This window comes from Haliotis rufescens, unplaced genomic scaffold (assembly GCF_023055435.1).
Source record: "Haliotis rufescens isolate VD_foot unplaced genomic scaffold, xgHalRufe1.0.p SCAF_7, whole genome shotgun sequence".
Taxonomy (NCBI): Eukaryota; Metazoa; Mollusca; class Gastropoda; order Lepetellida; family Haliotidae; genus Haliotis; species Haliotis rufescens.
Window position 1 is genome coordinate 32,223,265 of NW_025964361.1, and position 18,463 is coordinate 32,241,727.

The 18,463-nt window shown below is 39.3% G+C and overlaps 1 protein-coding gene across 1 annotated transcript in view; it reads right to left on the minus strand.

The window, feature by feature from the left end:
• LOC124146027 overlaps positions 1–18,463 on the minus strand; it is a 260,173-nt gene that overhangs the window by 43,377 nt on the left and 198,333 nt on the right. Inside the window, exons 6-8 of the mRNA XM_048387425.1 lie at positions 12,454–12,505; positions 11,483–11,596; positions 6,626–6,733 (exon numbers count right to left, since the gene is read on the minus strand). Coding sequence (XP_048243382.1) covers positions 6,626–6,733; positions 11,483–11,596; positions 12,454–12,505 — 274 coding nt within the window. The remainder of the gene's footprint in view (positions 1–6,625; positions 6,734–11,482; positions 11,597–12,453; positions 12,506–18,463) is intronic.

Genomic DNA, 18,463 nt, shown 5'->3' on the forward strand with positions numbered 1-18,463 from the left:
GACAGATTAACTCTAGTAATATGAAAGAACTGGCTGTTCCTTTACTTCTTTTGAGTAGTATATGGCATGTCTTGAATACTGCCTGGTGAGGACCCCGTGCCATAGATCAGATCTCCACAAGAAATCATGGCTGGCAGTGTGTGCAGAAGGCCGTAATAAATTGATTATTCAATTTTGAGATTTCAGTAGAATAGTTTCCAAAAGTGAAGCAAGAAGTATTCAACTTCTTAAATGTCAGTCTGGGGCAACGTTTTGGAGAAGAAGAAAGAGTCCAATTGAAATATGTGAATGATAGCAAGCTGCCAGCATGGGGGCTGGTCGAACACTGCCTTGAATGTTACTTCACATACATCACGGCATGTCAGATTCGTGATGGAGGAAGGCCAAAAGTGATGCAGGTCGTAGATGGTTAACACTTTGGTGAAAACCAGGAGCACAGACATAAAGTTTTGTTGATGCTTAAGGATTTGAGCACATCAGAAGATAAATGCAATTAAAGTGGCTGGCTGGCTTGATGTTTTTTTGTTTGTTTGTTGTTTAACGCCTCACTCAGCAATATTCCAGCGAAATGACAATAGTCTGTAAATAATCGAGTCTGGACCTGACAATCCAGTGATTGACATCACGAGCATTGATCTATGCAATTGGGATGAGATGACATGCATCACCCAAGTCAGCGAACCTGACCACCCGATCCCGTTTGTCGCCTCTTACGACAAGCATAGTTTCCTTTTTACGACAAGCATGGGTTTTAAAGTGGATGGAGCTGCACCTTACACCACAAGGCTACCTATCTCCATCATCAAAATGAGTGAGTGAGTGAGTTTGGTTTTATGCCTCTTTAGCAGTATTCCACCAACATCACAAGGGACATATGTTATACCCATATTGCGAATCAAACCCAGGCCTGCGGCATGACGAGCAAACACTTTAACCACAAGGCTACCCTACCTCCCCCGCCATCATAAAAGACTACTTATTATAGAACAGTGATTAACCCAATCATTTAGTTCCTGAATCAAAACAGAAACATGACCCTGCTTTGATGGTTGATGTCTTCAGTGAGTCATGTCCAACACTGTTCTGTTGACTTTAAAGTTAGTCCCTACACTCTATTACAATACAGGATGTGAGGGTGATGAGAGCACGTTGGCGCTGCCAGGCCAAGAAGGAGCTTGAAAACCACCATGATTGGTGCCCAGATTACCAACTGATTTGAAAAACTAAAAAGCAATTTATTCTGTATAAATGTTGCTTGAATATCAACAAAATGAAAGACTGTAGCAAATTGGGGGGAAACCCATCCATTTATACAAGTTATTGAGTGAACACCCTGCTGATTGACAATTTCATCCTACAAACGGTTATAATAAGGAGTGATTTCTCTCACATTGGACCATGCCCATGGATCAGGTGCACTGAGTGCACAACACTGTACTTTGTGAATGTGGGTCGAAGGTATTTAGGAAAGTTGGTCTAACTTTCCATGAGTTATTAGCTTCAGGTGGAACATCCAACAGAGGGGATCAGTCTTTCCAAGCTGTACATCTTTGCAATTACCTCCCTTCTCAGTCAAGAGACCACTCATCAATATTACCCATACATCATCAGCAATATTACCCATAAATCATCGGCAATATTACCAATAAATCATCAGCAATATTACCCATACCTCATCAGCAATATTACCCATACATCATCAGCAATATTACCCATACATCATCAGCAATATTACCCACAGATTATCAGCAATATCACTAACAGATCATTCACAATATTACCCATATATCCTCAATATTACCCATACATCATCATCAATTTTACCCATACATCATCAGCAATATTACCCATACATCATCAGCAATATTACCCACAGATTATCAGCAATATCACTAACAGATCATTCACAATAGTACCCATATATCATCAATATTACCCATACATCATCATCAATTTTACCCATACATCATCAGCAATATTACCCATACACCATGAAGCAATATTACCTATACATCATCAGCAATATTACCCATACATAATGAGCAATATTACCCATACCTGATTAGCAACATTACCTACAGATTATAAGCAATATCACTAACAGATTATTAGCAATATTACCCATATATAATCAATATTACCCATAAATCATCAGGAATATTACCCATAAATCATCATCAATATCACCCACAGATTATCAACAAGTAACTCATAGATGATCATCAATATAATATCATCATATTATATGGTGATTTGAACTTGGGCCTTTGATGTGCTGACCACATGCCACTGGACTACCCCACCTAGATTCAGGAGATTGCAAAGGAAGCTGTGATGGGCATTAGGAAGCTGGCTCCCATAGCCAGATATTAAGACATATTCAAAGAAGGTGTATATTTACATAAACTTTGGGAAACATCAGCCACTGACCAATCTGACTGTTCTCGTTTTTGTGCTCAGCTTGAGTTCAAATCCCTGGTAAGAAATCGTAATCTACAGATCCACTGGTGTATCATCCCACCACTACTCTTGACAACCTAGGCTCTGCTCTGGTATAGTAACACTACAAAACACTCTGAAACATTACAATGAAGGTTATTGGTGGCCTTGTTCACCTGACTGGTGTCTAGCTGTTTGCCTACAATAACTTGTGCATAATGACAACATGTGATCATCATTTAATAATGGTGTTAGAGTGAGTGAGTGAGTGAGTGAGTGAGTGAATTGGGTTAAACACTGCTTTTAACAGTATTCCAGTCATATCATGGCGTGTCAGCTTAATGTGGGCGGAAAGCCCGAAATGATGCAGGTCTCTGACATTTACCACTTCTGTGAAACCCACGAGCACGGGTATGGTGCTGACAAACCTGGAAACATAATCGGGGCGAACCGGGATTCAAACCCACAATCATAGGTTTCTGGCATGCCCAAGGGATGCAACTCTGCACAGCGAATTGCGGCGCCTTAGACGACTGGGCCACCCGTGCTCCCTAATGGTGTTCGAATCTTCACCGGAATGTTGGGTTCAAATCTCTGGTTTTGACCTACTGGTCTGTCAGCACCACACCATGCCTGCTGGTTTCACCAAGTGGCAAATGACTACCATCTGGATTACTGTCCTACCCCAGCACACTGTGATTCATACTGAACACAAAATGTTGAATGGATCATGAATGTTTTGGGGGACATTTTTCTTCATTCCAAAACATAGCCCCAAAAATATTTATGAACCTTAATGTTTTTGGTTCTGTGAAGACAGAAAGTAAAAATAATGCTAGCCCAAAGTTGTGACACCACTTCACTGCAAAATTGTTGGCAGTTCAGAGAATCAGATTGAACTCTCCACCAACAGTAAATACATTGTTTTATTCTTTGGCAGTAATATTCCCTGCTCTGAGTTGTCTGACCTTAGTCTCACCCACAATCTGTCCCATAGGAAACAAGTCTCCGCTCGAACACAACACACAACCTAGAGCCCCGCTTTTACAGCCCCACAGGAAACAAGTCTCCGCTCGAACACAACACACAACCTAGAGCCCCGCTTTTACAGCCCCACAGGAAACAAGTGTCTGCTCTAACACAACACACAACCTAGAGCCCCACAGGAAACAAGTGTCTGCTCTAACACAACACACAACCTAGAGCCCCACAGGAAACAAGTGTCTGCTCTAACACAACACACAACCTAGAGCCCCACATTTACAGCCCCACAGGAAACAAGTCTCTGCTCTAACACAACACACAACCTGGAGCCCCACAGGAAACAAGTGTCTGCTCTAACACAACACACAACCTAGAGCCCCACTTTTACAGCCCCACAGGAAACAAGTCTCTGCTCTAACACAACACACAACCTAGAGCCCCACAGGAAACAAGTGTCTGCTCTAACACAACACACAACCTAGACCCCCACTTTTACAGCCCCACAGGAAACAAGTCTCTGCTCTAACACAACACACAACCTAGAGCCTCGTTTGTACAGCCCCACAGGAAACAAATCTCCGCTCGAACACAACACACAACCTAGAGCCTCGTTTGTACAGCCCCACAGGAAACAAGTCTCCCCTCTAACACAACACAAAACCCAGACCACCACTTGTACAGTCCCAAAGGAAACAAGGCTCTGCTCTAACACGTCTTCCTCTTTTTCTACTTCTACAAATCACATTTGATATGATAGACCGCTGTAGAAGTAACTGGGATCATTTCTAAAAACGCTGCTTTTACTCTCTTGGGTTTGGTTACAGTGTTAATCAATCTGGGCTATCCATCACACGGCAGTATGTGCACACAACCATTAAACCCACTTAGGAGGCTCTGGTGGTGTAATCCCATGGGTCTTATCCCTGTCAAACACTCATCTGAGAGACATTCACTTAAAGATTGCCTCGACACTACACCATAATGGAATTGAGAAGTTCTTCCAAAAACAGAATTTGGGAAATGTTTGTCCATTGAACATCCTCAGTGATACAGACTGAAATTGAAAGCCTGTGACACAAAATGATCACACTAATAATGCCTATAGAAGAGCCTTACACGCTTTAAGCAACAGATAGAGCGATGTGACAGCACATTATTGGCATGTTAAGTTTGTTTGTTGTTGTTTAACACCGCATTCAGCAATCCAGTTATATGACAGTGGCCTGAAGTTAATCACTTATATTGTGAGCAATTATACGCCATTGGGGTACGATCACATGCAATCAATCAATTTACGTGTCAGACCACCCGATCTGTTCAGGGTATCAGTGCTTCACATCCCAATAATGTACTTACATCTGATGTAAGCACAACACAACAAACAATGAATACATTACAAGCAGGGCTGGGACGGGTAATTCACGTGTCAGACCACCCGATCTGTTCAGGGTATCAGTGCTTCACATCCCAATAATGTACTTACATCTGATGTAAGCACAACACAACAAACAATGAATACATTACAAGTAGGGCTGGGACGGGTAACTCGGGTACTCAGGTCGGGTGGGTACTAAGTAGGACCTGGGTACTCACAGGACTACCCGGGCCCGTGGTAAGTCACGTGATATACTGTTTAATGCCCAAAAGTATCTAAACCTCTATGATTAAACTACAAGTCACTATTGTCCGCAGTTCTTCATGACTACTACGCCCATTCCTTCTGACTTTTATATGTTTGAATAAAAACATAACTTCGGTCAACTTCAGTGTATACACCAGATCGTTTCATACATGTATCTAAACACATTTTACCAGAACTTTTTTCCAATCAGACAGTTTGTACCTACCTCTTGAGACCTACAGCGGTTACCCGGATAGGGTAGGGTAATAGAGGGGTGGGTACCCGGGTAGTAAATTTGGACTCGTCCCAGCCCTAATTACAAGTGTGTGTAGTACACGTTTCTGAATGTTTTACCTGGATATCAAAGTTTTCTATATCCACGTGATCCAGTAGCCATCTCTGTTTTGAACAAAGCCTTCAGCAGTGGTATAATGGACTGTGCAAGTAGTCGAAGTAGTGTGTGTGTATGTGTGTAAGCATGTGCGCATGTGTGGTGAGGTGAAGGTGAGGTGAAATGGGGTTTACATCGCGTCCAAGATTATTGCACTTATATAGCGACGTGCATGTACGTGTGTGTGTTTGTGTGGCTGCTTGTACTAGTCCTGACTGATGCCGATTTATAGTGCTAGCTCACTGAGATACCATGCCGCAGTTCAACATGAATACCCCACTCAGACACAGTATACTGACTCCGAGCTGACCAGTCCTTGTTTTAGCCCCTAAATGACAAGCGCCAGACAGGGTAACAACAAGTACCATCTGTTAACGTCTTTCGGTATGACGCGGTCAGGGATCAAACCCCGGACCTTCCGCTCTCCGGGCGGACGCTCTACCACTAGACCACGGAGGCGGTCTGTGTGCATGTGTGTCTGGACTATTATGCTGGTTTAAAAGTGCTAGCCCATTGAGATTGAGATACTATGCTGCAGTAAACATGGATACCCCACTCAGACAGAACATACAGACTCCAAGCCGACTAGTCACCTTGATGTCAATTAAGTGACTGGTAGGGTAACAGCAAGTACAACTTTTTAATGTCTTTTGGTATGATGCGGCTGGGGATCGAACCACCAACTTTCCGCTCACCAGAGACTCTATCTACTAGACCATGGAGGAGGTCAGTAATCTTCCAGAGGAGTAATTTGATTGGACGTCTTTTTTTATTGTCATGCTATTTGAATCGGGTTCAAAATGAAGGTATGGTAGCATTGGGTCAAGGTATCCTGATGGAATGGCAACGTAATACCCCTATATGATCGAGGATGATCACAAAGTTAGTTGAATTTTTCTCAGTGAAAGTTTAATGTTTATCCAGAAGACTTTCGTAACGTTGAGGACATTGAAAAAAACAACAGAAATAGAACCCAGCATTATCACTCAAATGAGACACAAATATCAGAGAAGACGTCATTGTGCCTTTTGTGTTCCTGTAATGAAACTACCTAGAATAGACTCAAACAGTATCAAATTGTTCGTAGAGAATAGACTCAAATTTAGCAGTATAACGACTTCAGGACACCCAGAACAGCTGCCAGATGTCGTAAAATATCTCAAGTGGAAGGAAGCAGACATCTATCTCACCTTTACTGTGGTTTTGTTGTCGTACTTGAAAGACTTGGTTTGCCCATTCTCCAGAAAGACTTTCAGAACATTAGGCATGAAAGGCACATAGCTTTCCTGGGCGGACGGCTGGAAGAAAGACAGAAAGCATGTGACTGGTTAAATCTTTAACATGACAAATTTGTCTGGCAATGGTCCCCTTGGCTACAGATACCGTATTCGACGTAATAAGCGCCCAGAGCGCTCTCAAAATTAGAAATAGGGGCTCTTATTAGAATATTATTTTGGTGAAAGATAAATTTCGTGCTTTATGCTGACAGCCTGAAATGTTTATGTACGACAGATATATTTTTCTAGAATTTAATTGTCCATAATTAAGGGTGCATATAACACACGAGTGCGTATTGTACGCGAATAAAAAAGTCTTGTGAACATTGATCAATTGGAATGGGTGCTAATTGGGATTTATTCAATAGCCAATATATTAGGAAATACCGCCGTGGGCGCTTATTAGAGCGGGGCGCTTATTACGTCGAATACGGTATGTCGAACTGGAGACAAAAAGAAAATAGAACAGATTTATAGCTTGAAGTGACACTCTTGAAAAAAAGATAGTCGTATTTTAAGCATTCCTTTGAACATAATTTTGGTGAAGATCACAGAGCTCGGAAGTCTTCATCCGAAACTTGAAATACAACTCAGCCATTCTTTGAATGAATATTGATCCTTGCAGACAGACGCATTTTATAATGAATAATCAAATACCCCTAATTTGTACAATTTAGAATGAGATTATTCTAAAACTGTCTGCCATGACAGTTCTGCTGATTAAGGCACAGAGACGTTGTAATATGTGTTGAGTTAGTGAGTGAATGGGGGTCACATGGCAACCTGAACAGGTTAACCAGTGATTGATAGCATGAGCATGGATCCATGTTGTCAGAGCATGATGCCAGGTCAGAACTAGAGTTATCGTTCACAGATTAAATATTGATGTATCAATACTGTTTTACATTTAAATGACAATTAAAGATATCATTTGTTTTCTAATACTGTATCAATACACAAACTTGAAATGTAATAAAATTTCATTTCACCCAGAACATAACTGAAAATATTGGCTGAAACTTGGTCAATATGAATAAAATAAGTTCATTGTCAATAATAATACTCAAGTCAAAAATGTGTCAAAAGTCTTGTCAACAGTTTGATAAGAATGGATAAAGTTTATCTTTTGACAAGGCAAAAACTGTTTGTTAACAAATTGATGACAATAATTTTAATAAGAGAATAGAAAGTGTGAGTAGGTTCTTATGCTGCTTTTAGCAATATTCCAGCAACATAAAGGCAGGACACACCAGAAATAGGCCTTACAGACTGTTCCATGTAAGGAATCAAACCCAAGCCTTCAACTCAATGAGCAAACGCATTAACCACAAGGCTAACCCACTGACAAACCCGTACTTGCTAAAGATCTTTGAAATGCTCTCTAATACACCAATTAATGATACAACTGAAAATGTTGATCTATTGTGATATTTTCTCATACTCATATCAATACTGACACTCCCAATCACTGCTACCCAAGCCTCAAGTTGTCTTCCCAATGTCCATCTTTCTTAAGCATTATATACTGAGAACCATTTCTAAACCATAATCCATGATACACCATATATTCATGGACAGAACAGCTACCAAGTATTCCATTCATTTCCAGAGATCAGAGGGGTAGCCTAGTGGTTAAAGCGTTTGCTCATCACACCAAAAATCTGGGTTCGTTTCCCAACATGGGTAAAATATGTGAAGCCCATTTCAGGTGATAGTGCCTGAATATTGCTAAAAGGGGTGTAAAATGATAATCATCTTGCCATCTTCCCAACAAAACGGTGGTACTACACTATAAGTTTTAGCAGGATCACGAGGGGTACAGGGGGTTTTATGCGTCCCATGTTAGGTTTTATACCATGAACTTTGAAGCTGGGTGTAAGGGATTTATTCTGCCTCTGAGAAATCCACGTGCATCCTGTATAGGAATAATCATTGTATTTAGCGAGCCTTGGCGAGCTAAATAAATAGTGTTTATTCCTAATACAGGATATTTACCATCCCCGAACACACAAGCATGATAACCTCTTTATCATATAATGTCATTCTTTAATTCTGTGCTTCAAAATCGCTTTCCCTCTGTCACAAACATTACCGTAACATTTCGGCCAAATCCAACTATTTTAATTTGTGGAGAAGGTTTCAAGCCGCAGCGGTCTACAAGCACAGATATGGCTACTGATCCCACTTGACCTTTGAAATTTGCATCGTTATCGGCATATGACCCCAACAGATATCGTTTTTATCCTTTGGCTTTATCCTGCCGAGAAACCTACGCATTATATGATAAAAGAGATTTATTCCACCGCTCAGAAATTTATTACCCTCCAAGGCGGGTTATACAGTATTTTATCAAGATCATGTGGTTCAATCAAATCTATTCATTCTGACATGGTTGTATGATAAAAGGAAATTTAACTGGTCCTTCCTGAATATTACTAGTCTTGGACTAGTGGACATACATTAACTTCGAGCCCTGACTGCAACAATGTGAACATGTTGCTGTTGATATAACAGAAACTTCATAGCCTGCTGTGCAGTTTCATGTTTCTTAATTCAGTCCTTTTGTCATTCAGGAACAACTAATTCAATTCTGAAGAGAATGGAATGACTTGCCAAGAGCACTTTATTGAATCCATAGAACTTTCCTGATTTTTCTCGGAACCTAAACAAACTCATTTCAAAGATTTCTTCAGCATGATCCTTAGCAAGCTTCTTTTTTCTTTAAACATTTAAAACATAGTTTCCTTCAAGTCAACTTGTCCTCATTTAGTAGCCCTTATTTCCTCAGTCCAATAAAGTTCTTGCTAAAAAGACGTACATGTCCTGTTCATTGTGTAAAGGACTTGAGCTATTGCTTGTGTAAAGGACATGAGCTATTGGTCGTGTATAGTAGATGGGTTATTGGTTGTGTATAAGACATGAGATATTGGTTATGAATAGGACTTGAGCTATTGGTTGTCTATAGGTGATGAGATATTGGTCGTGTATAGTAGATGGGTTATTGGTTGTGTATAGGACATGATATTGGTTATGAATAGGACTTGAGCTATTGGTTGTCTATAGGTGATGAGATATTGGTCGTGTATAGTAGATGGGTTATTGGTTGTGTATAGGACATGAGATATTGGTTATGAATAGGACTTGAGCTATTGGTTGTCTATAGGTGATGAGATATTGGTCGTGTATAGTAGATGGGTTATTGGTTGTGTATAGGACATGAGATATTGGTTATGAATAGGACTTGAGCTATTGGTTGTCTATAGGTGATGAGATATTGGTCGTGTATAGTAGATGGGTTATTGGTTGTGTATAGGACATGAGATATTGGTTATGAATAGGACTTGAGCTATTGGTTGTCTATAGGTGATGAGATATTGGTCGTGTATAGTAGATGGGTTATTGGTTGTGTATAGGTCATAAGATATTGGTTATGAATAGGACTTGAGCTATTGGTTGTCTATAGGTGGTGAGATATTGGTCGTGTATAGTAGATGGGTTATTGGTTGTGTATAGGACATGAGATATTGGTTATGAATAGGACTTGAGCTATTGGTTGTCTATAGGTGATGAGATATTGGTCGTGTATAGTAGATGGGTTATTGGTTGTGTATAGGTCATGAGATATTGGTTATGAATAGGACTTGAGCTATTGGTTGTCTATAGGTGCTGAGATATTGGTCGTGTATAGTAGATGGGTTATTGGTTGTGTATAGGACATGAGATATTGGTTATGAATAGGACTTGAGCTATTGGTTGTCTATAGGTGATGAGATATTGGTCGTGTATAGTAGATGGGTTATTGGTTGTGTATAGGACATGAGATATTGGTTATGAATAGGACTTGAGCTATTGGTGGTCTATAGGTGATGAGATATTGGTCGTGTATAGTAGATGGGTTATTGGTTGTGTATAGGACATGAGATATTGGTTATGAATAGGACTTGAGCTATTGGTGGTCTATAGGTGATGAGATATTGGTCGTGTATAGTAGATGGGTTATTGGTTGTGTATAGGACATGAGATATTGGTTATGAATAGGACTTGAGCTATTGGTGGTCTATAGGTGATGAGATATTGGTCGTGTATAGTAGATGGGTTATTGGTTGTGTATAGGACATAAAATATCGGTTGTGAATAGGACATGAGCTATTGGTTGTCCATAGGTCATGAGATATTGGTTGAGTGTAGGTCATGGGTTTATTGTTGTGTATAGAAATGAGAAACTGGTTGTGTAGGGTATGGGACATGAGCTGTTGGTTGTGTTTCAGACATGAGCTTTGGTTGTCTGTAGGGCATGAGCTATTGGTTGTGTATTGGACATGAGATATTGGTTGTGTATTGGACATGAGATATTGGTTGTGTATGGGACATGAGTTTTAGTTGTCTGTAGGACATGATCGAGCTATTGGTTGTCTTTATGACTTGAGCTATTGGTTGTGCACAGGACATGAGGCAGTGGTTGTGCACAGGACATGGGTTATTGGTTGTGTATGGGACATGAGGTTGTGAAAAACTGAATATCTGATGAGTATGGGACATTTGACATTTGTTAATATTGTCTCTTGGTCATGTGAGCATTGACTAATACTTCCAATTTAATGACTGTGAGTTTTTCCTGAAAATGGGTTTTCAAAACGTTTTAGTTTGGTCAAAGTAAGTTAAAGTAAGAAAGATGGCAAAACTGACACTAAAAGATGAGTCACAACAACACTTGTTTGTGGGCTTTACCCTACTTGAGATCATGCAATGACCTATAGTCCTCCCACTTACTGTAAGAACAGGGGCTCCGTTTACCATGACGGAATCTGCAAAGCGAACTCGAGAGGGGTTACTTTTTAACTTGGCCTTCTTTGCCGCAGTGAGTAGAGCTGACTTCCGTGACGACTGAAAATAAAGAAAGGTAATGATGAAGTGAGCATCTCCACCAGCCAAGCAGTCACATATACACGTAAAATCAATATGGCCGATATGGTAAGCTACATGTCGTCTGCTAAGTCTGTGTCACTTCTGCTACTTGCACATTCCAATATTTTTGCTATCAATTGAAACAAGATTAATGTGGACAAAATTTGTGTGGGATGATTGAAATATTGAAAAGTCAAATTTCACCAAAGTAGACACAATTTATGGATAACAACTTCTTTATTTACAGTAAAGTCGACTTTTCGGTATAGATCAAGCAAGGCTGACATCAAGCTTTATTCTACACTTCGCATACTACAGCAGGGTAGAGAAATGCATCAGTATTTCCCCACAAAAAAATAATCTGAAAATAGCTAAGCATAATGAATGATTTTGACAAAGTTATGTGCACAAAACTAACAACATAATGTTCTAATCAGTAGTGAAAGTAAACATTTCCCCCCTTCTACAAACAAATCACAAAATTGGCCAATTATTAGATGATTTACATTTTCAAAAGCTGACAGAAATTGACAACAAAAAATGTTATCAAATATTATTCAATTTCTGTTACTTCTCCTCAAACATTTGATGAAGTCTCAAAAAAGAATAAAGAACAATGATAATAAATGACAACCTTCTTCACAGCCGACATTAACTCGATTAAATAAATGTTGCAACCAATTTCCACTGTCTTCACAAGCAGACATAAAGATTTTAAAAAATCAAGACGGGCTGTTCATAATTCCCTTTGCATGTTCTGTCCAAAACGATGGCCAAGCCACAAATTCCAACCTGAATTTCAGCTGTCGGCTGAAGGGAGCAGAATAAATACTTACATTATCCGAGTAAGGTTGACACACAGTAAGAGTGATGGCTTGTTTACAGGCTCTGTAAAAAGAAGAGAATAATGACCACAAACAACCTTAACATGACCCAGGGCATTTCAACAAGCCTCTGTCAAATTGTACAACACTGTTGGCAGGAGTCTAACACCGCCTTCATTGGCTGGAACCAGGGGGTATAAAAGCTGTTATTCTCCCCATGTTTGATTTTGATGATTGATAACTCGGCATATGGTGAGAAAACGTTTTGTATTGTAAGCGTAAGAATAATACAATCTTGTTTGTTCATTAGTTCATTAGTCAGCATTGATGCAGGATAAAATATAATTATGGCTATTGAGTCAGGTATTAGCCATAATGAAAACATAGTCTTTCACTTCACTGAATAAAATAATTCCTAAAATATACAAACATTTACGATGTAGTCCGTAAGATTATTGCAAATTTGTGATGCAAGCATCATTCAACAATATCAAATCTGTCAGTTTTATTTGAAACGCAATATAAACCACTCATCACTCAAAGACAACAGAGTGCTTTTTTATGGTTCTAAAGGCCTTAAATCATCTACTGAATGTGCATAAAAAGATGATAAAAGTTTCCAAAGAACACAAACTGTTCTTGAAGCATTGGGACCTTGATTGCCTGTATGTGTCATTGCTGATCATGAAGTTGGCAGCTTTGATATACATGCATTATTGAACAAGCTTTTTATACCACTTTCCAAGGACCATTCATTGGATTTTCTCAACTGCACAGAATTACCTTACGGCTATATTTTTACAAGTCGTACAATAACAGAATTGAACAGGGAGATCTGAAGACACTGCGGGAAACAAAACTTTTCCCCAAGATTAAATCTCTTGCAAGGACGGTAATTGGACATGTATTTGAGCATCATTTGTTCAAATGGGATCGGACAAATGATAAGGTTCCAACACTCTTGAAGAAGTGCTATCATTTGGTCGTCGTTTGTATCTTTGAGTGCCAATACTGCAAATATCCTTTTTCTAAAAGAACTGAGAAAGCTTTGATGAGTTAATGAGCTGAAAATTGAGCTTGGCTCCTTGAAGTTGAAAAAATAACTTTGGTTACTTTTATCTGAATTTGTATTGTAATGAGGTGGATTTAGAATTGTTACAGACAACCCAGTGGTTGCTGGACAATACCCCAAATATCCGTCCATTTTATTCATTGCAACAAAATGTTTGCAACAGACATTGAGTTGTAATTAAATACTTGAATGTTTGCATATCTTGATGTGCCATAATATTTAGATTCAAGAAAATGTGTGAGCATTTCAACTTTTACAAATAAACTTGTACTTATATTAACCACAATTTGGGGGAGAGATAATGCTGTTTAACACTGCCATCATCACTATTCCAGTTATATCCCAGCAGCCTATAAATAATCAAGTTTGAACCAAACAAACCAGTGACTGACAACAAGAGCACTCAACCACACGCGACAACAATGGCGGCATGATGAATTGTAATAAGCCAAGTCACAACCCATCTGAATCACACCAGCAGATCAGACAAACCAGTGACTGACAACAAGAGCACTGAACCACACGTGACAATAGTGGTGGCATGATGACGTGTAATAAGCCAAGTCACAACCCATCTCAATCGCACCTGCGGATCAGACAAACCAGTGACTGACAATAAGAGCACTGAACCACACGTGACAACAATTTAATGGCGGCATGATGACGTGTAATAAGCCAAGTCACAACCCATCTCAATCCCAACCAGCAGATCAGTTCTAATTCATGTCTCTACAGATTGTGGACATTTTAGTTAAAATCTGGCAAAACTAAAAAAAGATAGTGATCATCAATTAACATTTCACAGAATATCGTAACTTCTAAAGATACATCAAATTCAAATGACTTTTCAAAATCCCTGCAAATGACAAAAAACAGTTTGTCGGATAAGAATGTAATTCTCACAAGACAAACTGATTCATCTGTTGAATAAACTCGGGATCTTTGGCTATCTCTTCCACTGGAATATTACACAGCCTACAATACTCCATCCTGATGTTGCTGCAGGAAGTTGAAACAAGTTTACAGGAAACCACTATCTTCTTGTAACTGTTGGAAGTCCTTCTGAAGAATATTGCTGTAAATTATCAATACTATGTCAATTTTGTCACTGTTACAAAAAGCCCTTAAAGACAAGTGATGTAACACTGACCTCTATCTGTTCAAATTGATACAGTGACCTCCATTAATGGCTGAAATGAAAGTCATTTCCTGAAAACTAGTTCAATGTTGACCTCTTTCCGACAAGCCCCTGTTCATCTTACAGGTATAATCTTTTCCATCAGTTAACAAATCACTTGTCCTTTTACAAAAAGCAAATTTCAAGATGGAATATTTTGCAAAAATCTTGAAAAGCATGTAATCTGCACGAGTAAAGACGGACTAGGGAAAACAAATGGAAATCAATACTTAGTTCTCAGATTCGAAGGCAATCATGGCCGAGTAAGAGGAAGCAGAGATGTGCCTGAAGATATTCTCCTCACAGGGATGTAGTGAAGTGTGGTCCTTCAGCATTACGTGATCACTTCTCTCCTAATCCAGAACACTTCACGCTGGATGACTGTCACACCCCACCCTTCAGTCTGATTATGTTTTTTTCCATTGTGAGACTTTATACATAAATTGCACACATGAATTACATAAAAAGACATTTCTTCATTCCTGACCTGATTGGATCTGTCTTACCATTGTGAAAAAACCTGAACTCATTTTATGTGTTGGAGTATTTGTGTTTTCAAATATTTTCCGATGTTCAGTAATTTTACAGTAGTGTGTGAGTGAGTGAGTGAGTGAGTATGGTTTTACGCCGCTTTTAGCAATATTCCAGCAATATCACGGCGGGGGACACCAGAAATGGGCTTCACACATTGTACCCATGTCGGGAATCGAACCCGGGTCTTCACCTGACGAGCGAACGCTTTAACCACTAGGCTACCCGACCGCCCCTAATAATTTTACAGTATGATGAGTTGTCAGAGAATGATAATGGCATAATAACGTGTGTCAAGAACCTCCATGCATTCATCACCACTCGCTCCTTTCCGTAACCTGCAAGAAGACTCGTCCCCCTAACGATGTTTCAAGAGAAAATATGATAAACCAATCAGAATTTGTGTATGACTTCAAGTACTTCCGTCAAAGAATCCCTCAGGAATAATGTTTGATTTTACATGTCTTGTATTTAAAAATATACCCAAGATACATTTAAATGTGTTCAACCATACTGTATAATAATGTAAGTCCCTATGTGTTTTCAAAAGTATCTGAAATATATATGATTTGGGGGAAAAATACGTGAATCATTACGCAACGAGTTGACAATTATTTTAGCTATGCCCGTTTGCGCTCAGATGGAACCAAGTCGCAAAAATGGCAACGAGAGGGGCACGAGTCGCTATTCGGCTTGTCCCGGAATAACACGAGTTGGTCACAAATGTACCTCCATGGTGGGCTGAACAGAGTATCTGCCCAGAGATTGTAATATTAAGCTCGGTGTTTTGATCTTCTGTCACATACCTGCACGTATTGATGTATACTCTTTGACTGAATATCTAAAGAACTTATTTCATAAATCTACTTTCCTCCAAATACAAAGCCAGAACTTCATGTATAATTGAATGCCTCTTGAAATAGTGCAAAGGATCTCAACACCAGAATAATAGCAACAAAATGATGAAAGTACAGATATATTCTCATTGAATATCTGAAGAGCTCTTTTCTTGAAACTGCAAAAACCTCAAACTGAAAGCATGGGTTTATTTCTTGAAGTCATGTTGAAGATATCAACACCAGAAGAACACAAGGACAGAAGATACCAAATTCTTCACGAACATTTCCTGGAAAGAACTATTCTGCTATTAAACCATCTCCACAGTCTACAGAACAGCCCTGCAATGATGACCCATGATCCCTGTTTGATGACCCATGATCCCTGTTTGATGACCCATGATCCCTGTTTGTGGACTCGCATCGCGGTTTAGGTCTGTCCGATATGTCACACATGATAGAGCATACACCAGCTATATTACGACACCTTTCTTGCCCCCTAAGAATCAATCAACGCCATTGGTCATCTCCAGGCTTAAAAGACATTGTGAAGTGCTCCACTTTCTTCCACTGGTTCACTCAACACCATTAAACCCAGACAAACTAAATGTTGAAGCTTCACAACTCTTGCATTCAGAACGATCTCCTTAAAACAGATTTTCTGCTTTGGTTTCCCTTCACATGAAAAGCTGTGAGTGTCCAAATAAATGCTAACAGCGAACCAATTAGGGTCCAACATGAAATTCAATAGAAAGATTTCAACTACCATTTAAGCAAATTGCTGAATTAATGTAAATGAAATATGGATTTCGAATTTGAAATAAATTGGTTTATAGGCTGTAGATGTGTGAAGTTGGACACCCTACAAATTGAATTTTGTATTAATCCATCACTATTTGTTGGGAATATAGTCTCATGGCAACTGAGGTCTAACATGACTTCTGATCTCTGACCCCCTTATGCCCAAAAGATATCAACAGAGTTAGTTTGCTATCCAGGGCTAGCATTTAATGGAAGTTTGATTCCTAGAGTCTACAAATTGAATTTGTTTCTAATACATCAATATCTGCCAAAGTGTATGTTAAGAAATCAGTCTAAGCGAAGTTACATATCCTGTAGGAATTTGGGGAAGAATAGGCTGCCAGTATACCATTCCATCTCTTTCATGAGATCTGATTTGAGATTCCACAGTCAGCCATGATATAACTATTGTACTACCGGTCCTGTCCAGATATCCTACAGTCAGCCATGAAATAACTACTGTATCACTGAACCTGACTAGATATCCTGCAGTCAGCCATGACATAACTACTGTATAACTGAACCTGACTAGATATCCTGCAGTCAGCCATGACATAACTACTGTATTACTAAACCTGACTAGATATCCTACAGTCAGCCATGACATAACTACTGTATCACTGAACCTGACAAGATATTCTAGAGTCAGCCATGACATAACTACTGTATTACTGAACCTGACTAGATATCCTAGTCATCCATGAAATAACTACTATATTACTGAACCTGACTAGATATCCTACAGTCATCCATGACATAACTACTATATTACTGAACCTGACAAGATATCCTACAGTCAGCCAAGACATAACTACTGTATTACTGAACCTGACTAGTTATCCTACAGTCAGCCATGACATAACTACTCTATTACTGAACCTGACTAGATATCCTACAGTCAGTCATGAAATAACTACTGTATTACTGAACCTGACTAGATATCCTACAGTCATCCATGACATAACTACAGTATTACTGAACCTGACTAGATATCCTACAGTCGGCCATGACATAACTACTGTATTACTGAACCTGACTAGATATCCTACAGTCAGCCATGACGTAACTACTATATTACTGAACCTGACTAGATATCTTACCGTCATCCATGACATAACTACTGTATTACTGAACCTGACTAGATATCCTACAGTCAGCCATGACATAACTACTGTATTACTGAACCTGACAAGATATTCTAGAGTCAGCCATGACGCAACTACTATATTACTGAACCTGACTAGATATCCTACAGTCAGCCATGACATAACTACTGTATTACTGAACCTGTCAAGATATTCTAGAGTCAGCCATGACATAACTACTGTATTACTGAACCTGACAAGATATTCTAGAGCCAGCTATGACATAACTATTGCATTAATGATTCAGGCATATAAGAAAATTCAAAGAGTGACTAGAAACAATCTCCACATCCCCACAAATCTGTTCAGTGAACATTAAGTGGTGAAGTGTCACCCAAAGTCGCCAAACAAACAGCATTCTCAAAACTCACTGGTCTCAGGAGCTGAACTCTTCAACACCAGAAATAAAAAATGAGCTGATTTAGTTCATGCAGCTCGCGACTCAAGCTTCCAGTGACAA